This window comes from Ictalurus furcatus, chromosome 10, assembly GCF_023375685.1.
Source record: "Ictalurus furcatus strain D&B chromosome 10, Billie_1.0, whole genome shotgun sequence".
NCBI lineage: Eukaryota > Metazoa > Chordata > Actinopteri > Siluriformes > Ictaluridae > Ictalurus > Ictalurus furcatus.
This window is the reverse complement of record NC_071264.1, coordinates 30,011,360-30,038,400: the sequence shown is the minus strand read 5'-3', so window position 1 is coordinate 30,038,400 and position 27,041 is coordinate 30,011,360. Positions and strand designations below refer to the sequence as shown.

Genomic DNA, 27,041 nt, shown 5'->3' with positions numbered 1-27,041 from the left:
AGCTAGCACACACTGATCACAAAAAGTGCGATTTCTCAAAGGGTCTCGATTCGCATCATCACTGTCTCAGTGTTTACTTAACAAATCTGTCAAAATATAGCGTTACCATGACAACCACCATCCGTTCACAACTAAAAATAAAAGGTTTCATAGGAAAAAAAAAACGACAAAAATACTAAAAATACTAATATACATTCTAAAATAGTATAATAAAAAAGCTAAAATACTAATAACGTTCTGAAAATACACATTAAATATAAGAATAATTTGAACAGGAAATAGCTGCAACAGGTCGGGTCAGGGTCGAGGTAGAACAGTACAACAGTTGCAATAGTGGTGTTACGAGATGTTGTGAGTGCGATGGGGGAGGGGGGAGGGGGCGGAGTCATCCTGATAGAGACCACGCATATCGAGACAGAAATGTTTTATCATATGACGAGGGTGGTCTTCAGGACTGATTTGCAGTGAAGCTTCCTTCTAACCAGCTAAGGAGACAAAATAATCGCTCCCCGCCTCGCAGCGTAACAGAATCGTGGTCGGTTTTTCAGCCTGGACGTAAGAATGTCACCTCTGATCTGCTAGAAATTCCAGCGCTCATCACCATCACCCCTTCTTCATCAGAGACTGGAGTACAGAGAAATTTCTCCGTATCTCTTAATTATCTCGTGTCTCTTAATTAGCGCAGCGGGGACCGGGTTCTGGGTTCTTGTGCGGCTCTGCACTTTGCCATGAGCTGTCATGAGCGACGTATTGAATAACTGGCAGCCACACGGCCGAGGGTAAATCAAATAAATTTCAGACCCGGGTCTCGCCAGAATGCAGCACGCTCTCTCCGCTCTCTCCATTAACCGCAGACTTGATCTCGACATCAGCAGAAAAAAGAAAGGACCTCAGGAGATGAGCCTAACGTGGTGCCGTTTCATTCATTCACCCTGGATTGCATTTACGTTGCACTTGTGTTCAAATACGTCTAATATTCCTGTTTACATGCTGCTTTACTGCGGGAAAAAGAAGCAGGTTTCAAACGAGCATAAACTAACACTTGGTGGTTTTATTTTTATTTTTCAAATGGCTAAAAATATCATATTAATTATACAATTACACATGTAATTATTGTACCTTTATTCTATGCATCATTACGCATTTTTTATCATATATTTTATATTCATATCATATCGCTATTGTTTATTGCGCTTATTTGCACAGATTTGTTTTTTTCTTTTCTTTCTTTCTTTATGTTATTTTTTTTAATACTGTAAAGCATTTGAAACTTATGAAAGGTGCTGTATAAATAAAATATACTATTTACTTTGGTTCCATTTAGTTATATTTACTTTTTACGTGTTACATGGACTACACACTTATACTTACAATGAATACTTTTATTGTCTACAACAATACTACAGTAACTACACATGTTTAAAAAATAAAAAATGAAATAAAAATAAAGGATGCGTTGTTATTTTATCATTTTAAAAATATTGACAAAATGCTGTGGTATAAGAGGAATAAAACACCGTTATAGGACAATAATAACCCCTCTGGGTGGTAACAGTAACTCAACCTGGTGTTGATTATTTTCCTACAACAGCACAACATCACAGCGTCACTGTTATAGTTATAGTGTTATAGTATTTATTTATTTATTTATTTATTTACGAGCACATTTATTCGGGTCACTTTGTGTCCTGACGTGACGTAGTGTGTGCTTCTCGTAGACCATGCTAATTTTATCATCGAGTTTTATTTATTTATCTTAAATGTTCTCCGTGTTGCAGTGCCGCATGTTACATACCATACTCCAACTATTACACGTATAAAAAGGAAGATTTGCAGAATGACGAGTTTGAGAGTTTAAGCGATTAAATATGCCACAAAAGTTGAACACAAATGATATGTCACTAGTTTTAAAATGCCTCAGACACCCACGTCCCACGTCACTCAGCTGTTTAACTGGTATGTACTCGTGAAGCTAGTTCCCGGGTGGTGAAAGCTGATTTTCCTTACGAGCGCAAGCGTAAATTCTCTCCTGTCGTGTTTCGACCTAAAAACAATTCCAGTTTCCTTTCCCACTGATGGTAACAAGCAGAATGTGACGCCGAGACAATGTACCGAAGCAGCGTACAGGATCCAAACAGGAACCATAAACCCCTGTAAGGCACGGACACGCACGATATTTCACCGCCGTGACATTTGTGCCGTCGTACGTTCCAGAGCCGCGGTGTTGGGTTTTTGTCGGAGCGCACACTCGACACAAAGACTGCCTTCATGTGAGCGGACAATCAAACTGTCAGCAATAACGCAGTCCGAGAATCATTTTCACCGACCTTTAGAAACTCGGCCGTTATGATGCGAATATTGTGGCTGCGTTTCTCAGTGGTGAGCCGGATATGTTTTTTTTTTTTAAAAGATATAGTAGGGCTATTGATGTGCAAAGCTGTGGGGAAGCCATTAATGCACTCAATGCTAATTAATTAACGCTTTGCTCACTTTCACAAATGACGTCAAGGTTAGGTTTTCATACGAGACAGTCACAGTCTTCCCACAACGCTCGAACTACAGGATCATCTGGAAAGGTAATGGTGTACAATCACGACAACTTCGCAGTCATCAGGAGAATCGGTCCCAAAACTGTCCTCTAGTGTCTCCGTGACCGCTTCGTACTCTTCGCAGCCGCACAGTCGAACCCGCAGCAGTTTTTACGACGCTTTAAGACAAACACACGAGCTGAATTTGTAACAGTTCTCCACTGAGGTTTGGAAATTTTTACCAGTTGACAGATGTCATCATTTACACCAGTAAAACTTTTTATTATGATCACCAGACTGCCCGATTTTTTTCTTTTCTGTCACCAGTTTGTGTTGGACTTCTGAGCGAAACGCGAGAAAAGAAAAGAAAAGAATGTTTCTTTTATCTACAGCAGTGTGACGTATTCCTTCATCTACGTTCTGTAGTGGATCTCTAATATCATCACACTGCGAGGCAACGATATTCCAGATGTTTGTTTCAGCTTGGGAATTTGTGTAAATACAGAATGAGATCCAGACGCGAAAGCTAAACATGTTTGAAGCTAAGCAAAGATCGAGACGGGACATTTCTCACGTCCAGCTCCTTGAGAGCTCTTGTTTCTCATGCGCACTCGCCGAAAGGGATCAAGCGACCTCTCCAAAGCTAACAGAGAGAATAATCCGCGTGTAAACACCCCCTCCTCGCCTCCTCGCCTTCTCGCCTACTCGTCTGGGGCGCCGCAGACGCTAAGGCGGTCATCGTTACGCCAGTAACTGCAGCAACGGCCGGAGGAGGAATTTTGCGCAGATGCGTTACATTAGCACATGACGCTGGTTTATGATTAATGCCGGTGCTGTAGGAAGTGAAAAGCAATGTCACAGGGGGCACAGATGCTGTTTCTCTCCGACACAAAAGCTGATTCCGGCACTTTAGACAAACACGCAGCAGAAAAACAACCCCGCTGCTGTTATTAATGACTTCTCGCTGAAATTATAGGTAGAATAATCGCACACAAACTCGGCGGTTGAGCCGCGAAGGACGTCGGGACGGTCCGCAGGACGCAGCTTGGCTTTGATGTCCATGTTTCTTTTTATATTAAATGAAGATGAACGGTCAGAGTGACTTTGGTGTGAAGTGAGAACTCGATCGTGCCATATATCTCCGTCATCGTAAAATTCATACAGCCGAATGACCGCCTTGAATCAAACGGACGCACAAGACAGGACAGGACGGGAAGAACGCGCAGGAAGACGGAGGGAGAGCAGAGACGGTTTTGTACTTTGCTGAAATAACAGCATCGGAGCCAGTTTTCACAAAAACACTTCCATTCTCTTTTTCACCTTCGGTTGCGTCCAGGTTTTCCGATTCCTCTCCATCGTTATTAACCTCTACGCACGTATCACAGACGACATTTCCTCGACGCTATGCTAATCGCATCCGTCCATCGCCGCCAGCGTCACGATCCATGACTTCAGTTCTTTACTTTTCTTCTGATGCTCAGCGCTGAAACTGTCAAATCATCCGTTTTGAAAAGACCAAAGATTTAAACTATTACCTAGGAACGTGTCTATAATCGTGCGCAGACATGAATATGCAATTTGGGAACGTCCCCGTGCCATGGCGACGGCCTAACGTGGCCATCGTTAGCTTATTTGACGATTTAACGATCACACAATCATTCCTCTTATACCACACAATCATTCCTCTTATACCACACAATCATTCCTCTTATATCACACAATCATTCCTCTTATATCACACAATCATTCCTCTTATATCACACAATCATTCCTCTTATATCACACAATCATTCCTCTTATACCACACAATCATTCCTCTTATATCACAATCATTCCTCTTATACCACACAATCATTCCTCTTATACCACACAATCATTCCTCTTATACCACAATCATTCCTCTTATATCACAATCATTCCTCTTATATCACACAATCATTCCTCTTATATCACACAATCATTCCTCTTATATCACACAATCATTCCTCTTATATCACACAATCATTCCTCTTATATCACACAATCATTCCTCTTATATCACACAATCATTCCTCTTATATCACACAATCATTCCTCTTATATCACAATCATTCCTCTTATACCACACAATCATTCCTCTTATATCACACAATCATTCCTCTTATATCACACAATCATTCCTCTTATATCACACAATCATTCCTCTTATATCACACAATCATTCCTCTTATATCACACAATCATTCCTCTTATATCACAATCATTCCTCTTATATCACACAATCATTCCTCTTATATCACAATCATTCCTCTTATATCACACAATCATTCCTCTTATATCACACAATCATTCCTCTTATATCACAATCATTCCTCTTATATCACACAATCATTCCTCTTATATCACACAATCATTCCTCTTATATCACAATCATTCCTCTTATATCACACAATCATTCCTCTTATATCACACAATCATTCCTCTTATATCACAATCATTCCTCTTATATCACACAATCATTCCTCTTATATCACAATCATTCCTCTTATATCACACAATCATTCCTCTTATATCACACAATCATTCCTCTTATATCACAATCATTCCTCTTATACCACACAATCATTCCTCTTATATCACACAATCATTCCTCTTATATCACACAATCATTCCTCTTATACCACACAATCATTCCTCTTATATCACACAATCATTCCTCTTATATCACACAATCATTCCTCTTATATCACACAATCATTCCTCTTATATCACAATCATTCCTCTTATATCACAATCATTCCTCTTATATCACACAATCATTCCTCTTATATCACAATCATTCCTCTTATATCACAATCATTCCTCTTATATCACAATCATTCCTCTTATATCACAATCATTCCTCTTATATCACACAATCATTCCTCTTATATCACACAATCATTCCTCTTATATCACAATCATTCCTCTTATATCACAATCATTCCTCTTATATCACACAATCATTCCTCTTATATCACAATCATTCCTCTTATATCACAATCATTCCTCTTATATCACAATCATTCCTCTTATATCACAATCATTCCTCTTATATCACACAATCATTCCTCTTATATCACAATCATTCCTCTTATATCACAATCATTCCTCTTATATCACAATCATTCCTCTTATATCACAATCATTCCTCTTATATCACAATCATTCCTCTTATATCACAATCATTCCTCTTATATCACACAATCATTCCTCTTATATCACACAATCATTCCTCTTATATCACAATCATTCCTCTTATATCACACAATCATTCCTCTTATATCACAATCATTCCTCTTATATCACACAATCATTCCTCTTATATCACACAATCATTCCTCTTATATCACACAATCATTCCTCTTATATCACAATCATTCCTCTTATATCACACAATCATTCCTCTTATATCACAATCATTCCTCTTATATCACAATCATTCCTCTTATATCACAATCATTCCTCTTATATCACAGCAATCTGCCAACAATACCGATGTTTTATTTGATTAAAGAACAACACGTCACACTTATATCATTATCCATATTATCCATTTATAGCTTCACTTAACGTCTACACGTCCGCGTAACACGTCAGTTCCTGGTGTCACTCACGTTATAGCAGCTATAAACACTCGTTCCCTCGCCAGCCCTCTCTCTATTCTCTCTTTATTCTCTCTCTCTTTACTCTCTCTCTCTCTTTACTCTCTCTCTCTTTACTCTCTCTCTCTCTATTCTCCCTCTCTCTCTTTATTCTCTCTCTCTTTACTCTCTCTATTCTCTCTCTCTCTATTCTCTCTTTATTCTCTCTCTCTTTACTCTCTCTCTCTTTACTCTCTCTCTCTATTCTCTCTCTCTCTTTACTCTCTCTCTCTTTACTCTCTCTCTCTTTACTCTCTCTCTCTCTATTCTCCCTCTCTCTCTTTATTCTCTCTCTCTTTACTCTCTCTATTCTCTCTCTCTCTATTCTCTCTTTATTCTCTCTCTCTTTACTCTCTCTCTCTTTACTCTCTCTCTCTATTCTCTCTCTCTCTTTACTCTCTCTCTCTTTACTCTTTCTCTCTTTACTCTCTCTCTCTCTATTCTCTCTCTCTCTATTCTCCCTCTCTCTCTTTATTCTCTCTCTCTTTACTCTCTCTATTCTCTCTCTCTATTCTCCCTCTCTCTTTATTCTCTCTCTCTTTACTCTCTCTATTCTCTCTCTCTTTACTCTCTCTCTCTTTACTCTATTCTCTCTCTCTATTCTCTCTCTTTACTCTCTCTCTCTTTACTCTCTCTATTCTCTCTCTCTCTCTTTACTCTCAATCTTTACTCTCTCTCTTTACTCGCTCTCTTTACTCTCTCTCTATTCTCTCTCTCTTTACTCCCTCTATTCTCTCTCTCTTCTATCTCTTTACTCTCTCTCTCTATTCTCTCTCTTTACTCTCTATTCTCTCTCCTTACTCTCTCTCTATTCTCTCTCTTTATTCTCTCTCTCTTTACTCCCTCTATTCTCTCTCTCTTCTATCTCTTTACTCTCACTCTCTCTATTCTCTCTCTTTACTCTCTATTCTCTCTCCTTACTCTCTCTCTATTCTATCTCTTTACTCTCTCTCTATTCTATCTCTTTACTCTCTCTCTATTCTCTCTATTCTCTCTCTCTTCTATCTCTTTACTCTCTCTCTATTCTCTCCATTCTCTCTCTCTTCTATCTCTTTACTCTCTCTCTCTCTCTATTCTATCTCTTTACTCTCTCTCTATTCTCTCTCTTTACTCTCTCTCTCTCTCTTCTATCTCTTTACTCTCACTCTCTCTATTCTCTCTCTTTACTCTCTATTCTCTCTCCTTACTCTCTCTATTCTATCTCTTTACTCTCTCTCTATTCTATCTCTTTACTCTCTCTCTATTCTCTCTATTCTCTCTCTCTTCTATCTCTTTACTCTCTCTCTATTCTCTCTATTCTCTCTCTTCTATCTCTTTACTCTCTCTCTCTCTCTATTCTCTCTCTTTACTCTCTATTCTCTCCCTCCTTACTCTCTCTCTATTCTATCTCTTTACTCTCTCTCTATTCTCTCTCTTTACTCTCTCTCTCTCTCTTCTATCTCTTTACTCTCACTCTATTCCCTCTCTTTACTCTCTCTCTATTCCCTCTCTTTATTCTCTCTCTATTCTCTCTCTCTTTACTCTCTCTTTACTCTCTCTCTCTCTCTCTCTTTACTCTCTCTCTCTCTCTCTTTACTCTCTCTCTCTCTTTACTCTCTCTCTCTCTCTCTTTACTCTCTCTCTCTCTATTCTCTCCCGAAGTTAATAAGACGAGAAAAAAAGAATCGCAGCTTGTTTTTTTTCCCCCTGAAGTCGTCACATGAAGTGACAGTTTTACCTCTGGCACTTGAGACTCCTTCCATAAATGCTCTATAAACATCTCCATCACCATATTAATGACAACACACGATTTTTCAAATCGGTTCATCATTAGCCGAACGAGTCCCTGTGAACGAGCTGTTGCTATAGAAACGATAAGGTATCAGAACGAGCGCGTTAATGGATATGAACCTGTGCTGTGCAGCCGCGCCACCGTCAGAGCTGCTGCTACAGGGAATTAATCAACAAGAACCCTGACTTTAAGGCGGAAGGGGTGTAAAATTTTTGAACAGGATGATCGGGGTTAATCGTTGTCATTTTGTCTTCTGGGAAACACGTACATATCTCATGTAGCTCCTGAAGATGCTCAAGATGTCTTCTTCAGCACCAGTGAACGTTTGCGTCTTTCGTAATAGTCGTGTACGAGTCCCTCGGTCTCGGGGTGAAATATGCAGAATACGCTGGAAAAGTAAAGGATGTGCCGGACCTGGAGGATTTTTCTGAAGAACAGTGGGCAGTTTAACTGCTCAGGACAAACACGCGGCTCGTGAACTTTTGAACTGCTTCATTTGTGTAAATTCAGTTATTATGTGAACTAAATAAAAAACAAAATGCCATTTTTATGACCGCTCTTATTATTATTATTATTATTATTATTATTTTTATTAAATGATTAACATTCTGCAGATTCAGCAAGGCGTATGTAAACGTATGACCTCGACTGTGCTGTATAAAATGTACACCAAGTTCAAATGAAACTGCAAGCACCAGAAGCAATGTCTTGACCTGGCTCGAAGAACTCTAAGGAAAAGAAAAAGAAAAAAAAAAACCCCGCTACTTCAAATAGCTGAAGTTCCACAGATTTAGCTTTAATACTCAGCTCCGAAACTGTTTCTGTAAGATTTCTGTTCTGCTCTTCTTTCAAAGAAAGATTTGAAAAATCTGCCCTGTCACTGTTCACCAGCTGCAGCTTCCGTCGTCCGTTTCGACGCCATCGGCCGCTTTAATTCTGTCCATACGATCAAATATCTTAGAACATTAGAACCTGACGGATGAAACGGGAACTCGTTTTCAGTTCTTATATCTACTTTAGAAGTAAAATCCTGAGTCTTTTTGTTTTTTTTTTACTCGATATAGAACATGACAGCTGTAACACGGGAAATATTTAGTCTGAATACTGGGTTGTTTGTGCACGTTTCCGTGTCAGTGATTATCAACAGAGTTCACTCCTTGTGTTCACTTTGAACAGCAGCGACGTGACCTCGAGCTCAAACTCGATACGAGTACGACGGCTGATCTGTGCTTCATGTGCTTCATCTATCACACCAGAAGTTTGTATCAGCACCCAAACAACAATTTGCATGATAATAATAATAATAATAATAAAAAGACCTTGCACATATAGTTATACATATATAGGCCACTATAGATGTAGTAAAAGTGAAGCATGATGCATGACGTTTCTATAGAAACAGGACATTTTGGATAAATGATCATCAGGTGTGCACCTCCACACACGTTTATCACGTCCTGTACTGTATATACATCCCATCCTGACGTCATTACTCAACCCGGGGGGCGTGGCAACATGATAACAAGCAAGAGAGCCAATCGGTGAGTTCTTTTTAGCATGCTGACGACTTAATGTTCATTATTTACGTTCAACGCACTGCACTTGCCAAAGTATTATTCATTCCCTAAGTGATCAGGGTCACACGAATTTGGAGTCATATTATATATATATATATATATATATATATATATATATATATATATATATATACACATACACACACACACACCCCCAATTCCCAAAAACTTGGGACGCTGTGTAAAATGTAAATAAAAACAGAATGCAGTGATTTTGCGGATCTCATAAACCCGTACGTTCTTCACGATAGAACACAGAAAACATATCAAACGTTCAAACTGAGGAAACGTACCGTTTTACGGGGCGAAAAAGGTCATTTTGAATTCGATGGCCGCAACACATGTCAAAAAAGTTGGGACGGGGGCAACAAAAGGCTGGTGAAGTAAGTGTTGGTAAAAAGAAACAGCTGGAGGTGCATGGTTAACGGGTCAGTGAGATGATCGGGTATAAAAAGAAGATCTCAGAGAGGCGGAGTCTTTCAAGAGTAAAGACGGGCGGAGGTTCACCAATCCACGAAAAACCGCGGCTACGACCTGCGGAACGATTTCAGAATGATGTTCCTGGGTGTGAAATGATATCATGGATATCGTGATATCGCTTTCTAACCTTTTTATAATAAAGCCGTCTATACACGGATTCGAAGCAGCTGATTCGATGCTAAAGTTCGGTACAGAATAAAGTTTTTCATTATTATTATTAATGTATAGTTTGTAGACAATCGATAGAAGTATCATAGGAATCAGCTGTATAGGAATTTTTTTTATTTTTTATTTTTTTAACACAACCATTTTGCTCCCTCATGCATCATATATACATCTTCAGGTATGGTAATATGATCATCTGTTCATATCGCCCACCCTCAGTCCTACAGCTGGATTCATTCCTTATGGATACTGGTTATAATGCAGCCCCTCGGGGTATTTGTGTTGTCATGATGGCTAAACGACATGCACACATGGACAAATCTTGCACTCGAAGCTACACACAGAGTCAGTGTGACCTCCAGAGCAGTGAAGCCTGTCTTTACTCTAACACCACACTGCGCATCTCCACTGCTCCTTCCTCAAGCCGGACTTGGCGGGAGGCGCCTCTGCAGAAAGCAATGCAGCTCCACTTCAATTCCACACACACACACACACACACACACCGTTCAGTATAAATACAGGCTGAAAAGCTCTTACTTGATGAAGTAACTCGCGCCTTCTGCTGTGAATCCTTCCTCCCATCCCCGCGGTAAATCTGCACGAGGAACAAAAAACACACACACACAGTATCTTTAAACTGCATAGAGTTTAAACACACACACACACACACTCACACACACTCACACGGTTTATTTCACTCGTCTGAGGGCTAAACTGGAAACCGAACGCCTTTGATGTGTTTGTTTGTTTGTTTCTGATCTTCCGAGTCTTTGCAGTGTTTCACTTTGAAGTGTCCCGCATCAAAAACACAACCCCGTCTCCCCGGAATCTTTTGATCATGTGGGCTATTAGTGAGTTAATGAACTGATTTAAAGGCTACAGAGTGAAAGTCGGAGTTGATTCGGAGCACCAGGACTCGGATGTTTCCTACCTGATCGGATCATGTGGCCCGAGTTGACAGGTTCTCCTGTGCGGGGATGGAGCCAAGTGGTGCTGCGAGTTTGGTCGCTGGAAAATGAAAGGAAACACACACACACACACACACACCTGTTAGGCTGTGAAAATGCGCATAAGGAGCCAAATGATCCGTCAAAGGAAAGAAATACGATCCATTAAACGATCCAGTGACTCACTTGATGAAGAACACTCGTCCATCTCTGCACACTCCGTAAGACCAGTGGTCAGGTAGAGTGTCCCGGCCGAGAGGAGCCGCCATGATCCCGCTTCACTCTTCTTTCATTCTTCTCTCTGCTCCAGTTAAAGGGGAAGCGCAAACTCCTGGGGGTAGTGTTGAAAAAAAAAGTGAGTCGATTATCAGAAGAAGGAAAAAAAAAAAAAACGACTCACAAAAAACAAACACTGCCTTTAAGTATAATAGTAGTGGTAGTGATAATAATAATAATAATAATTCTGTCCTTGACGCTGTGTTGCCTAATTAGGACTGAAACTTGATGAGTCAACCTGTTAATAACTAACCTACACTACACTACACTTCCTTCCACTCATTCCCACCATCATAAATTCCTCACTAATCATTCAGCATGGCAGGTTGGGATTGGTTAAGGTTATAGACAAGGGGCGGGGCTAGCAGCGGAACTAACACTTAACACCTGATTTTGTTACAACAGTATTTTATGTTCTTTAGTATATTTTAGCCTGACTAATTCCACACCGGAACTCTTAATCCTCTGCATAGGTTAGGTGATTATTTTTAATAAGTGTGTATTTGCGCCTCCTAGTGGACGGAAACTGGAATGAACGGTAAAAGGAAGTTAAACAGTATTAAACAAATATTCTGGTGACTTTATTATTAGTATTAATTGGCATTTGGTCATGATTTTGGATAATTGCATTTAATTTCAGGTAGTGGCCATACCACTGACCCGTCAAAAACCCATCTTAGTATTGATTTGTCTGAAGAAAAAAAAGTACTACTGCATTTTATTAGCTATGTAGTTGTACTCTGCATAATGACAATAAAATCTAATCTAATCCGATAGCAGTAGCAGTAGTAGTAGTAGCAGTAGTAGTAGTAATAGTAGTAGTAGTAGTAGTAGTAGTAGTAGTAGTAATAGTAGTAGTAGTGGTGGTAGTAGTAGTAGTAGTAGTAGTAGTAATAGTAGTAGTAGGAGTAATAGTAGTAGTAAGAGTAGTAGTAGTAGCACTATTAGTAGTAGTAAGAGTAGTAGTAGCATCAGTAGTAGTAGTGGTAGTAGTAATAGTACTGGTAGTAGTAGTGGTAGTAGTAATAGTACTATTAGTAGTAGCATTAGTAATAGGTAGTAGTACTGGTACTAGTAGTAGTACTAGCAGTGGTAGTAGTAGTGGTAGTAGTAGTAGTAATAGTAGTAGTAGTGGTGGTAGTAGTAGTAGTAGTAGTAGTAGTAGTAATAGTAGTTGTAAGAGTAGTAGTAATAGTAGTTGTAAGAGTAGTAGTAGTAGTAGTAGTAGTAGTAATAGTAGTTGTAAGAGTAGTAGTAGTAGTAGTAGTAGTAGTAGTAGTAGTAATAGTAGTTGTAAGAGTAGTAGTGGTAGTAGTAGGAGTAGTAGTAATAGTAGTAGTAAGAGTAGTGGTAGTAGCACTACTAGTAGTAGTAAGAGTAGTAGTAGCATCAGTAGTAGTAGTGGTAGTAGTAATAGTAATGGTAGTAGTACTAGTAGTAGTAGTAATAGTCCTTGTAGTAGTAGTGGTAGTAGTAATAGTACTATTAGTAGTAGTATTAGTATTGGTAGTAGTAGTAGTACTAGCAGTGGTAGTAATAGTAGTAGTAGTAGTAGTAGTGGTAGTAGTAGTAGTGGTAGTAGTAATAGTACTATTAATATCAGTAGGAGGAGGAGGAGGAGGAGGAGGAGTAATATCAGTAGTAGTAATGGCAGTAATAGTAGTAGTAGTAGTAGTAGTAGATGCAGTAGTATCAGTAGTAGTAATGGCAGTAATAATAGTAGTAGTAGTATAGTAGTAGTAGATGCAGTAGTATCAGTAGTAGATGCAGTAGTATCAGTAGTAGTAATGGCAGTAATAATAGTAGTAGTAGTAGTAGTAGTAGATGCAGTAGTATCAGTAGTAGATGCAGTAGTATCAGTAGTAGTAATGGCAGTAGTAGCAGTAGTAGTAGTAGTAGATGCAGTAGTATCAGTAGTAGTAATGACAGTAACAATAGTAGTAGTAGTATAGTAGTAGTAGATGCAGTAGTATCAGTAGTAGATGCAGTAGTATCAGTAGTAGTAATGGCAGTAATAATAGTAGTAGTAGTAGTAGTAGATGCAGTAGTAGATGCAGTAGTATCAGTAGTAGATGCAGTAGTATCAGTAGTAGTAATGGCAGTAGTATCAGTAGTAGATGCAGTAGTATCAGTAGTAGTAATGGCAGTAGTATCAGTAGTAGATGCAGTAGTATCAGTAGTAGTAATGGCAGTAGTATCAGTAGTAGATGCAGTAGTATCAGTAGTAGATGCAGTAGTATCAGTAGTAGTAATGGCAGTAGTATCAGTAGTAGATGCAGTAGTATCAGTAGTAGATGCAGTAGTATCAGTAGTAGATGCAGTAGTATCAGTAGTAGATGCAGTAGTATCAGTAGTAGTAATGGCAGTAGTATCAGTAGTAGATGCAGTAGTATCAGTAGTAGATGCAGTAGTATCAGTAGTAGATGCAGTAGTATCAGTAGTAGATGCAGTAGTATCAGTAGTAGTAATGGCAGTAGTATCAGTAGTAGATGCAGTAGTATCAGTAGTAGTAATGGCAGTAGTATCAGTAGTAGATGCAGTAGTATCAGTAGTAGATGCAGTAGTATCAGTAGTAGTAATGGCAGTAGTATCAGTAGTAGATGCAGTAGTATCAGTAGTAGTAATGGCAGTAGTATCAGTAGTAGATGCAGTAGTATCAGTAGTAGATGCAGTAGTATCAGTAGTAGATGCAGTAGTATCAGTAGTAGTAATGGCAGTAGTATCAGTAGTAGATGCAGTAGTATCAGTAGTAGATGCAGTAGTATCAGTAGTAGATGCAGTAGTATCAGTAGTAGTAATGGCAGTAGTATCAGTAGTAGATGCAGTAGTATCAGTAGTAGTAATGGCAGTAGTATCAGTAGTAGATGCAGTAGTATCAGTAGTAGTAATGGCAGTAGTATCAGTAGTAGATGCAGTAGTATCAGTAGTAGTAATGGCAGTAGTATCAGTAGTAGATGCAGTAGTATCAGTAGTAGATGCAGTAGTATCAGTAGTAGCTGCAGTAGTATCAGTAGTAGTAATGGCAGTAGTATCAGTAGTAGATGCAGTAGTATCAGTAGTAGATGCAGTAGTATCAGTAGTAGTAATGGCAGTAGTATCAGTAGTAGATGCAGTAGTATCAGTAGTAGATGCAGTAGTATCAGTAGTAGTAATGGCAGTAGTATCAGTAGTAGCTGCAGTAGTATCAGTAGTAGATGCAGTAGTATCAGTAGTAGATGCAGTAGTATCAGTAGTAGATGCAGTAGTATCAGTAGTAGTAATGGCAGTAGTATCAGTAGTAGTAATGGCAGTAGTATCAGTAGTAGATGCAGTAGTATCAGTAGTAGATGCAGTAGTATCAGTAGTAGATGCAGTAGTATCAGTAGTAGATGCAGTAGTATCAGTAGTAGTAATGGCAGTAGGTATCAGTAGTAGATGCAGTAGTATCAGTAGTAGTATGGCAGTAGTATCAGTAGTAGATGCAGTAGTATCAGTAGTAGATGCAGTAGTATCAGTAGTAGTAATGGCAGTAGTATCCAGTAGTAGGATGCAGTAGTATCAGTAGTAGTAATGGCAGTATATCAGTAGTAGATGCAGTAGTATCAGTAGTAGTAATGGCAGTAGTATCAGTAGTAGATGCCAGTAGTAATCAGTATAGTAATGCAGTAGTATCAGTAGTAGAGTGCAGTAGTATCAGTAGTAGATGCGAGTAGTATCAGTAGTAGATGCAGTAGTATCAGTAGTAGTAATGGCAGTAGTATCAGTAGTAGATGCAGTAGTATCAGTAGTAGTAATGGCAGTAGTATCAGTAGTAGATGCAGTAGTATCAGTAGTAGTAATGCAGTAGTATCAGTAGTAGATGCAGTAGTATCAGTAGTAGTAATGGCAGTAGTATCAGTAGTAGATGCAGTAGTATCAGTAGTAGTAATGGCAGTAGTATCAGTAGTAGATGCAGTAGTATCAGTAGTAGATGCAGTAGTATCAGTAGTAGATGCAGTAGTATCAGTAGTAGTAATGGCAGTAGTATCAGTAGTAGATGCAGTAGTATCAGTAGTAGTAATGGCCAGTAGTATCAGTAGTAGAATGCCAGTAGTATCAGTAGTAGTAATGGCAGTAGTATCAGTAGTAGATGCAGTAGTATCAGTAGTAGTAATGGCAGTAGTAGCAGTAGTAGATGCAGTAGTATCAGTAGTAGATGCAGTAGTATCAGTAGTAGTAATGGCAGTAGTATCAGTAGTAGTAATGGCAAGTAGTATCAGTAGTAGATGCAGTAGTATCAGTAGTAGTAATGGCAGTAGTAGCAGTAGTAGATGCAGTAGTATCAGTAGTAGTAATGGCAGTAGTATCAGTAGTAGTAATGGGCAGTAGTATCAGTAGTAGCTGCAGTAGTATCAGTAGTAGATGCTAGTAGTTATCAGTAGTAGTAATGCAGTAGTATCAGTAGTAGTAATGCAGTAGTATCAGTAGTAGTAATGGCAGTAGTATCAGTAGTAGTAATGGCAGTAGTATCAGTAGTAGATGCAGTAGTATCAGTAGTAGATGCAGTAGTATCAGTAGTAGATGCAGTAGTATCAGTAGTAGTAATGGCAGTAGTATCAGTAGTAGATGCAGTAGTATCAGTAGTAGATGCAGTAGTATCAGTAGTAGATGCAGTAGTATCAGTAGTAGAATGCAGTTAGTATCAGTAGTAGATGCAGTAGTATCAGTAGTAGTAATGGCAGTAGTATCAGTAGTAGATGCAGTAGTATCAGTAGTAGTAATGGCAGTAGTATCAGTAGTAGATGCAGTAGTATCAGTAGTAGTAATGGCAGTAGTATCAGTAGTAGATGCAGTAGTATCAGTAGTAGATGCAGTAGTATCAGTAGTAGATGCAGTAGTATCAGTAGTAGTAATGGCAGTAGTATCAGTAGTAGATGCAGTAGTATCAGTAGTAGATGCAGTAGTATCAGTAGTAGATGCAGTAGTATCAGTAGTAGTAATGGCAGTAGTATCAGTAGTAGATGCAGTAGTATCAGTAGTAGTAATGGCAGTAGTATCAGTAGTAGATGCAGTAGTATCAGTAGTAGTAATGGCAGTAGTATCAGTAGTAGATGCAGTAGTATCAGTAGTAGTAATGGCAGTAGTATCAGTAGTAGATGCAGTAGTATCAGTAGTAGATGCAGTAGTATCAGTAGTAGATGCAGTAGTATCAGTAGTAGATGCAGTAGTATCAGTAGTAGTAATGGCAGTAGTATCAGTAGTAGATGCAGTAGTATCAGTAGTAGATGCAGTAGTATCAGTAGTAGTAATGGCAGTAGTATCAGTAGTAGATGCAGTAGTATCAGTAGTAGATGCAGTAGTATCAGTAGTAGTAATGGCAGTAGTATCAGTAGTAGCTGCAGTAGTATCAGTAGTAGATGCAGTAGTATCAGTAGTAGATGCAGTAGTATCAGTAGTAGATGCAGTAGTATCAGTAGTAGTAATGGCAGTAGTATCAGTAGTAGTAATGGCAGTAGTATCAGTAGTAGATGCAGTAGTATCAGTAGTAGATGCAGTAGTATCAGTAGTAGATGCAGTAGTATCAGTAGTAGATGCAGTAGTATCAGTAGTAGTAATGGCAGTAGTATCAGTAGTAGATGCAGTAGTATCAGTAGTAGTAATGGCAGTAGTATCAGTAGTAGATGCAGTAGTATCAGTAGTAGATGCAGTAGTATCAGTAGTAGTAATGGCAGTAGTATCAGTAGTAGATGCAGTAGTATCAGTAGTAGTAATGGCAGTAGTATCAGTAGTAGATGCAGTAGTATCAGTAGTAGTAATGGCAGTAGTATCAGTAGTAGATGCAGTAGTATCAGTAGTAGATGCAGTAGTATCAGTAGTAGATGCAGTAGTATCAGTAGTAGATGCAGTAGTATCAGTAGTAGTAATGGCAGTAGTATCAGTAGTAGATGCAGTAGTATCAGTAGTAGTAATGGCAGTAGTATCAGTAGTAGATGCAGTAGTATCAGTAGTAGTAATGGCAGTAGTATCAGTAGTAGATGCAGTAGTATCAGTAGTAGTAATGGCAGTAGTATCAGTAGTAGATGCAGTAGTATCAGTAGTAGTAATGGCAGTAGTATCAGTAGTAGATGCAGTAGTATCAGTAGTAGTAATGGCAGTAGTATCAGTAGTAGATGCAGTAGTATCAGTAGTAGTAATGGCAGTAGTATCAGTAGTAGATGCAGTAGTATCAGTAGTAGTAATGGCAGTAGTATCAGTAGTAGATGCAGTAGTATCAGTAGTAGATGCAGTAGTATCAGTAGTAGATGCAGTAGTATCAGTAGTAGATGCAGTAGTATCAGTAGTAGTAATGGCAGTAGTATCAGTAGTAGATGCAGTAGTATCAGTAGTAGTAATGGCAGTAGTATCAGTAGTAGATGCAGTAGTATCAGTAGTAGTAATGGCAGTAGTATCAGTAGTAGATGCAGTAGTATCAGTAGTAGTAATGGCAGTAGTAGCAGTAGTAGATGCAGTAGTATCAGTAGTAGATGCAGTAGTATCAGTAGTAGTAATGGCAGTAGTATCAGTAGTAGTAATGGCAGTAGTAGCAGTAGTAGATGCAGTAGTATCAGTAGTAGATGCAGTAGTATCAGTAGTAGTAATGGCAGTAGTATCAGTAGTAGTAATGGCAGTAGTATCAGTAGTAGATGCAGTAGTATCAGTAGTAGTAATGGCAGTAGTAGCAGTAGTAGATGCAGTAGTATCAGTAGTAGTAATGGCAGTAGTATCAGTAGTAGTAATGGCAGTAGTATCAGTAGTAGCTGCAGTAGTATCAGTAGTAGATGCAGTAGTATCAGTAGTAGATGCAGTAGTATCAGTAGTAGTAATGGCAGTAGTAGCAGTAGCACTATTAGTCGTATATCTATAGACTGAAAATAAATATTTGAATATTTTGAATATATCATGAATTATGAGGAAATTGTAAATGTGACCTTCATGAAAGTTTTAAACCATTTTGTACAGGCAGTAATGTCATGTTGAGCGTGTACATTATCCATTTACACTTCCTGTTCCTACTTTTTTGTGAAGTTAGTCATAAAACACCGCACACTTCTCTTACCTGTGTGATTTTAACCCTAACTAATTCATATTTAAAAGGAACTTGAACTCAGGTTACTGTGTGTAAATATTGGCACCCACCATTCAGCCTCGGCGATGAACTTACAACTGAACCAACAGGAAAAAGAAAAAAAAAACTAATGAATTATGAATTACTTCTGGTCGGAATTAACACCGGTTACACTCACGGCATTTGGCAGCTGAGGGTTAAGGGCCTTGCTCGAGGGCCCAACAGTGGCAGCTTGGCAGTGCTGGGGTTTGACCTCACGACCTTCCGAGCAGTATCCCAACGTCTTAAGCACTGAAACTAGCACTGCCCTGTTAATGTATATGTCTGATATTTAAAAACAATTACTTTGCTAACATATCTGCTGTGTTAGAGCTGAAGATCGAGGTGTGTTGATGTTACTAACAAATCTTTTTAATAGTGTTAGTTATGGTAATCTGGATGTTACCATTTTTGGGGGGGGGGGGGGTTATAAAACACGGACACAAACAGACTGAATAATGAATTTATTGGTCAGCACTTCAGAAGTAATGGTTTATACAGATATGATTTCGACAAGGAAGTAAACTAAACGTTTTAATATGACTCGTATGATATTATTTAATTGATTATTCACCCTATCTGTAATTCATTTAATCCGTCATCTCCATCATCCGGCGCTGGCCCTGACCCGAGAGAGACCGTACCACGACGTTTACCATAACTCTTACACCGCATCACATCCCAGCAGCCTAATCTCCTGACGCTGGCCGTAAATTTCATCCTGAGGTGTGATGCACCGTCGCTGCATCTTCATCACGGCTTACAGGCCTACTCTTGGACAGAGCTTCGGGTCTTAACCTCTCATTTCTCTCCACCGTGACGCAGCACATTCTCAGCTTCACTCCCATCACTCCCTGCACAGATGTGCTTGTTTTTGTTTCATTCCTCCTTCAGCATCAGATTCCCGTTACAGCACCGTTGGCTTTGACAGGATCCAGCGAACTCCAACTTCAAAAGCCTCCGAGCAGCATAAATATTTGAACGCCCGGTCCCTTCCGAGGGAACAGGCTTTTGTTGGCGCGTCCCCTGTTGTTCCTGACGCACTTTAAAGCAGGACAGATTACACCAGAAGCGTTCGTGTTTGTTGAGAAAGAGGGGGGGGGGGGGGGGGGGGAGATGTCTCGTGTATATATACAGACACAAAACTAGTGATAAGCTTCCTGTACTGATGTGCTGTATACACACACTGCTGCTGAATTCTGGACTGTGATTGGTCAGAAGGTGTCGGTTCATTTTCTCAACAGATCATCGACAGGAACTTGTACACTTGAAAGCACGACAATTAATAAACGGATTTAAAACATCGGTTGATAAAAGGAGACGTTTATTTGAACTTTTCTGGAAGGAGTCACCAGTGTGTCCAAGCTGTGTTTTCTTCTTCAGGGGAGAGAAATAAAGGTGACGATGATGTTTATAGCTGCGAGAACGTTCAACAACAGTAAACATAACAGGGAATAAAAAGTGATTAACATTCTGACCGTTGCTGTGGTAGGCATAAGAGGAATAAAACAATAAAACAAAACTGAGATCGATTTTGACTTTAAAAACTGCACAAATGACAATTTCCGTCAACATCAAGTGCAAAAGTTTGCACACCTCTTCTTTCGAAATGAAACTGGAGATGTTTTGTTTGTTTTTTTTTTAATCACAAGTCACAGTTTATGCTCGTATTAATTATAACAAGTCTAAGTGTGAACTTAAATAAGACTTTCTTGTGGAAAAAAGGCAAAAAGTTGTCAAACTCCTTTATCGGAAGGTGACGCACACTCCAATAAAAAAACAATGAATGAGAGCATGAGGTGGGGGGAGGTGGGGTGCAAACTTCTGAGTTTGCTAATAAAGCAAACTTTTTATATTTTACTCTTTTTTTTCCACATTATACAGAGATATAGTTGCTGTAATGCTCAAGCTGTAGGTTGTGACACCATTAAAGGAAACTGAAGGGGGCACAAACTTTTGCACTCAGCTTTACATAAGATATTTTTTACATTTGAAGCACATTTTGACAGCATTTTATATATATATATATATATAAAAGTTCTTTCAAAGTGACTGAGGATTGACTGCCGCAGTGTGTGTGTGTGTGTGAGAGAGAGAGACTGACAGCAGAACACCGAGTCTTTCAGGGCCTCACGTCAAACCCGTCAGAGTAAACGAGCGTGTGACGATGAAGGTGAGTTTGAAGTTTAATTATAATTCATCTTCACCTCTTCACACTTCTCCATCCCCCCGTGTTCTTTTAATCGCTTCCCTTCATCCATCCCTCAATCACACTGCTCATTACATTCTGTCCATCTCTCTATCTGTCTTTTCTCTCCCACTCTCTCTCTCTCTCTCTCTCTATATCCATCATGCTCTGCCTGTATCACTCAATCTCTCTATCCATCTTTTTCTGCCTGTCTCCATCTATCACTGTATCTCTCTATCCATGTTTCTCTTTCTCATTCTCCCAGTCTCTCTCTCTTTCTCCCTCCCTTACTCTCTCATTCTCTCTCCGTTTCAGTTTTTCTGTCTGTCCCTCTCTTGCGCCGTCTCTTCTTTCACTCTGTTAATCTCTCCTTATCTTTCATTCTCTCTATCCCTCTCTCCTTCTCTGTGTGTGTGTTTGTGTGTATATATATACACCCATCATTCTGACTCTCCTTGTCTTTCTTTCTCTCCCTCTATCCATCTCATTGTTTCTCTTTCCCTCTTTGTACACTTCTCTCTCCCCCTCTCCTTGCCTTTCTATCTCTCTCACACTCTCCATTTCTTTCTTTCAGTATTCATTGGTCTCACTCCCTCTCCCTGTCGCTCTCTATCCATCATTCTCATTCTTACTTCCTCTTTCCAGCATTCTCCCTCTCACTATCATCTCCTCTTTCTGTCTCTCTATTCGTCTCACTCCCTGTCTTTCTCTCTATTCATTTCTCTCCCTCTTCATGTCTCTATCCATCAGTTTCTCTTACTTCCTCTTTCCAGCATTCTCCCTCTCACTGTCTCTCACTTCTCCCTGTCCTTCTTTGTCTCTCTCCATAAATCATTCTGTTTATCTCACTCCCTCTCTGTCACTTACTCTCTCTCGCTCTCTCTCTCTCTCTCTGCAGCAAGGTGACTCAATGTGAACGTTCTCTCGGAGGTGAAACGGATCAGCTCTGGGTAAATTACTTCTCGCTGGATCGTTTTGCTCTGCAGCACAGGAGGGAGGAAAAAAGAAAGAAAGAAAGAAAGAAAAAAAACACTGAGCTGTAAAACAATTTGAAAAGGGACATTTCGGGTTCCAACCCGACGGTTTGACCCTGAAGAACACCAACAAAGTATTTAACCAGTCTGATAAGCACTCTCGCCATCTTCCTGATCTAATCGCTTATTAAACGCATAATACATTAAGCTTTAATCAGACGCTTCCTGTGTGTTCACTTGCTCAAAGTACGCTGATTAAAATCGAGATTATTCAAAACTACAAGCTTAACCTAGATCTAATCTTAGCAATTTGTATAAATTAAAAGAAATTAGGTAAAGACTGCCATAACCAGCAAACGTGTTACCGAACATATATTTCTAAATTGTCCGTCAACACTCCGCCCACATTTATGTAAAGGAGTTCATAAGTGGAATATTGATGTTAAGCCATCTTAAGTGATATACACTCGCCAAAACCTGCACCAATAATCTAATAAAAAAATGAAATGACATTTCACTTTCAAGATCAAATATTTAATAACTATGTGCGTAGGGCTCATGAGGAAAAAAGGCAGAGAGGTGCCACTCGTGATCGTCCTCATGAATATTTATGAGAGCTAGACTAAGGCTGAATCTAGTTGAGCCGCTGTAGGTTCTTGGGGCGGAGCTTTGATACACTGAAATAGTTCAGCTCCACCTATTTAACCTTTACAAACCTAATAGGTACAGACCAAAAATACACCTTTAATTGAACAAACGACTACATTTGTCATTTTTCACACCTTACGTATTTCTAAACATTGTTTACATGCATAGGAGAGCGTTAATTTATGCCACACCTACAAACATAACCTGATCTGCAGTGATAGAAATACGGACAGGTTCAGATACTCGAATATTTACGAGCACCGGAAGTGACCTAATAATCTCTCTCTCAGGACACACGTTACTCCTGAGATGCCAGTGATCCTGACCCGTTCTGCTCTCCAGACCGGCCCGACCCATCCTGATGCCCTACTTCTGGTCGGAGTTCAAGCACAGAGACAGAATAAGCACACACAGAGAGCCATCTTCATCCGAATGATCTTTATTTTGTGTAAAGTTTTTACATTTATGCCACCAGTGCAGAAGCCGTGGAGGATTCGCTGCAGGTAAAAAAGAACAACGTGAGGATTAGAGAATGGAGAGAGAGAGAGAGAGAGAGAGAGAGAGAGAGAGAGAGAGAGAGAATTCTCTCCCACACACAAAAGAAAGGAAAAGTGGCATTTATTTATTTATAACTTTCAGTAGCAATGGCTATATTCATGGCAAAATCAACAGGGTTTCAATTTAAACCTTGTTTACAATAACGGAACCATTTTGTCTTAATCAATATTTAAATACAACGAAAAGAGTGTCATAAATAAGTACATGAATAAATGGGTTTGTATGAAGGGGACTGGCAGCGCTGGCACCAACGAGCCAAACTGCTAATTTACCTCCAGGTTTTAATCTAGCACATCAGAAATATCTCACATCTTACAGGAGAAGAGTGGGACAATGAAACGTGCAAAAAGAAATGAATAAAAACGTCTATACGTACTACTTCCAGTTGGGAGCCAGAACTCTCTTGGTCTTGTAGTAACGAGCCAGCCTGTGGATTCTGCTCTCGACAAGAATCAGGCGGAATTTGGCGTCTTTGTCCTGAAAACACACATCCGGTAAGGTTTTATGAAGTTTTATGAGATTCTCTGAACACGGTAGAGGCTCTGGAATTCATAATGATCCAGGATTATGATACGAGAGAGAGAGAGAGAGAGAGAGAGAGAGAGAGAGAGAGGAAAACAGAAAGAGAAGGAGAGAAGGGGGAGAAATAGGGAGAGAGAGAAAGAGGGAAACAGAGAAACAGAAGGAGAGAGAGAGAAACAGATAGGGAAAGGGAGAGAAACCGAGAGAGAGAAAGAAAGAAGGAAACAGATGGAAAGAGAAAGGGAGAGAAACAGAGGGAGAGATGGGGGAGAAAAAGGGGGAGAGGGGGAAAGAGAGAAACAGAGGGAAAGGGAGAGAAACAGAGGGGGGAGAAAGAGAGAAAAAGGGAGAAAGAGGGAAAGAGAAACAGGTGGAAAGAGAGAGAAAGGGAAAGAAACAGGGAGAGATGGGGAGAAAGAGGGAGAGAGAAAGGGAAAGAAACGGAGAGATGGGGAGAAAGAGGGAGAGAGAAAGGGAAAGAAACGGAGAGATGGGGAGAAAGAGGGAGAGAGAAAGGGAAAGAAACGGAGAGATGGGGAGAAAGAGGGAGAGAGAAAGGGAAAGAAACGGAGAGATGGGGAGAAAGAGGGAGAGAGAAAGGGAAAGAAACGGAGAGATGGGGAGAAAGAGGGAGAGAGAAAGGGCACTTGAGTTCTATAAGATCTTGGAGGGGTGAATGATGCTAAAAAATATGATATCTGAAGATTTGATTTTATATCTATGACTACATTACATTTTACTAATGTAAATATTTCAGAATTTTAAATTCGATATACATTTCTGTAACAAATTTACACCATGTGTCCACATCTACTCGTTTTTTTGTTGTTTTTTAAATCGACTATTCTTTTAAAGCTTGTATTAAAACACAACGCTGAAAAGTAAAGCGATGTGATTCATCACAGCATTTATATTACATTCGTCCGTGCAACACCACCTTGTGCCTCTTCTACATGTAATTGAATTCTGGGTTCTGATTGGTCAGGTGTTCATTAGCATCCTATAACCATCAGCTACGATCGTTTCTATAGCAACAGGACACTGACGGGGACTAGTACGGCCGGTAATAAGCAGATTAAAATACGCATTTAACCGCTGATCTGTGAGGAGAGTTTATTCAACTACATTCACCAATTACACAAGGAAGGAGTCTCCAGTGTCGGCGTTTTCAGACAGCCCAAGGTAAAAGCTCTAAGTTCGAGGAGGAGGAGTTTACGCTTCTTTGCGGTTTCTCGGTAAGAAAAATCGCTGCTATACGAGTGAAGATGCTCGACAATAAAAAAACATAAATTGTAATCATTATAATAAAACTGCTGTGGTGTAAAAAGGAATAAAACTTCAGGAGGACGTTTTTTTTTGTTGTTGTTGTTGTTTACCTTCCTGTTCCTCTCCAAGTGCTTCCTCACGGCGACGGCCTTCTTGATCAGGTGGTACAGATCCTCAGGCAGATCGGGAGCCAGGCCTTTGGATTTCAGGATCCTGAGGATCTTGTTACCGGTGACGAAGCGCACCTGAGCCACGCCGTGAGAATCCCTCAGGATCACACCTGGAAAACATGGACGAGTCGTCGTTTAATAACACGGTCCTTAATAAAGTGGACATTGTGCGGAGGAACTCGTTTGCCACACACTCTCGATCGGATATTGAATATTTAAAGCAGAGACGATTAATAGCAGGTGACTGATACCGAAATCGTTCACGGCCCAAAAGAATGGCCTTCTATCAGGATGAAGGACATCAACTCCCCTCTAAACATGAACTGATTTTTTAATACATCGTCACACATGAAAATATATATATATATATATATATATATATATATATATATATATATATATATATATATATATACACATACATACATATATACACATTTCACTAAACCAAATCATTCTTGCACTGTTAAATCACAGTCTGTAGGAACTTTCGGAAGGTTTTAAAGCCCCGAGTTCTACATAACTACTTCCCCGGTTCATCTGCGGGTTCTTTACACCGACCTGAACTTAGATCTGAGATCTTAACAGGCAATAACGTTAGCAAAATTAAAATGTAAATAGCCGTGCTATCGTTAGGGACGTTATAGCGTCATGGCGTGTAATCACACAGAGTTACCACACTGTCAGCGTTTTTAATTCCCCTCTAAATATCAAATAAGACGCCATTTCTCTTTACCGTCCAGCTGTTAGCAAAAATACCGTTCTTAAAAAAATTAAATAAAATAAAAAAAAGTTATCGGATTTCTGGCTATTCGTTTCCTTTAACACGCAGCACCTACTCACGTTGTTAACTCGGTCCGTTAACACTACGATACTTATGAATAACCGGACATTTCTACGTGATCCCTTCACGCTACGTACACAAACCCCGTCGTTTGGGAACGTACCAATCTGCGAGGGGGTCAGACCCTTCTTAGCCAGCTTGAAGATCTGCTCCTTGACATCATCGGACGTCAGCTTCAGCCACTGAACAGAAAGAAAGGCAAACCGTCGTGAGTTTGCGTGTAGGATCAACATTTTATCGCAGGAGAGTGAGAGAGATCTAGAGCTGCAATTATCGGATTAAGGTCATCAGAAATCACCGTTTACATGATAGTTTCTTAATCAGAGTATCGTCTTAATATCGGAATACACTCGTCCATGTAAGCGTACTGTACAAGTGTCAATTAATCTGATTAGGTCAGTCACATGACTATCCGCCTATTGAGAGATCAGTACTTACTGTAGGGACACTGCGTCTGAACGGGAGAGCTGACTGGGACAAGCCCTTACTGAAACACAAAACACAGACAAGAGTTAAGTGTCTGATCACTTTCCGATACTAAAACTGATCTATTTTATAAATTAAGATATATAAATCACTCATACATAAAGCATTGTAAATATATAGAAATTACAACATGCAGTTTTCTAGCAAACACTGATGAGGTTTAACTAGTGTGTACTAAAGAGGATGAGGTCAGACTCAGATGTTAAACTGTGGTTTTATTAAATAATAATAATAATAATAATAATAAGTCTGCATGTGGTTAATGAGCTCATGTACAGTATGCTAGCTTCTCGTGACTAGCCAGCTACGTTTAATTTCACTTACACACTTAAAACGACTGAAACTAGCTTTCATATCAAAACATATAAACGTTATAACCCATGTAAACGGTTCTGTATATACATTTTAAAACATTAAATACGCTATAAAAAAAAATAATAAAAAAAACTCATCCCGTGAGTACACGAGCTCCAGCCAGCTCTCCATAACGCCGCACGCGCGGCCATTACACTAGCGAGCTTCATCCGCACAGGAAGAGAACGTGGCGCTAAATTCTCCTTTAAAACTCTTTATTAATCCCCGATTTGAAACCCTTCACGTCTCTAAGGAGATATTTGTATCTCGGAAAAGCTGTGCGTTCACACACTTTCATATTTTTGGCGTAAAATTAAATACCCACCCGGGAGCGTGCATACGACCCATGATGGCGTTCGCGAGAGAGCCGAGAAAGAGAGAGAGCAAAAACGAGGCTGACAGGAAGTAGAGTGCGCCTAAGCGGAAGTGACGTTTTCTACTGAGACGGAAGAAGAAAAGTCTTTTTTTTTGTTTTGGTAAAGGTTTTATAACATGAACTATGTACAAGTTACAAGAGTTTGCA

General features: G+C 39.5%; 2 protein-coding genes and 1 non-coding gene across 3 annotated transcripts in view; all 3 read right to left on the bottom strand.

Moving 5' to 3' along the window:
* Positions 1-11,914, bottom strand: part of plekha7b (pleckstrin homology domain containing, family A member 7b) — a 144,245-nt gene extending 132,331 nt beyond the window's left edge. The window contains exons 1-3 of the mRNA XM_053634731.1: positions 11,317-11,914; positions 11,115-11,191; positions 10,721-10,778 (exon numbers count right to left, since the gene is read on the bottom strand). Coding sequence (XP_053490706.1) covers positions 10,721-10,778; positions 11,115-11,191; positions 11,317-11,399 — 218 coding nt within the window. The 5' untranslated portion in view covers positions 11,400-11,914. The remainder of the gene's footprint in view (positions 1-10,720; positions 10,779-11,114; positions 11,192-11,316) is intronic.
* A 10,827-nt stretch (positions 11,915-22,741) lies between these two features.
* rps13 (ribosomal protein S13) lies at positions 22,742-26,952 on the bottom strand. Its single transcript, XM_053634749.1, has 6 exons — positions 26,844-26,952; positions 26,117-26,165; positions 25,782-25,860; positions 24,775-24,944; positions 23,253-23,353; positions 22,742-22,815 (listed from the first exon to the last, which is right to left on the bottom strand). Exons 1-6 carry the CDS (start codon positions 26,864-26,866, stop codon positions 22,782-22,784), a joined length of 456 nt encoding a protein of 151 aa, XP_053490724.1. The 5' UTR covers positions 26,867-26,952; the 3' UTR covers positions 22,742-22,781.
* On the bottom strand, positions 23,093-23,222 carry LOC128614305 (small nucleolar RNA SNORA19). The gene has a single exon (XR_008387038.1). It is a non-coding gene; the product is annotated as a small nucleolar RNA SNORA19 (small nucleolar RNA).
* Positions 26,953-27,041: the final 89 nt, after the last annotated feature.

What these genes read in the sequence shown, in the direction of transcription:
- rps13 (XM_053634749.1), bottom strand. Translation starts at nt 26,866, where the DNA reads ATGGGTCGTATGCACGCTCCCGG. An exon ending in TCAGACGCAGTGTCCCTACA is followed by an intron (nt 25,861 to 26,116) that starts GTAAGTACTGAT and finishes CTTTCTGTTCAG; the next exon opens with TGGCTGAAGCTGACGTCCGA. An exon ending in ACTTGGAGAGGAACAGGAAG is followed by an intron (nt 23,354 to 24,774) that starts GTAAACAACAAC and finishes GTGTGTTTTCAG; the next exon opens with GACAAAGACGCCAAATTCCG.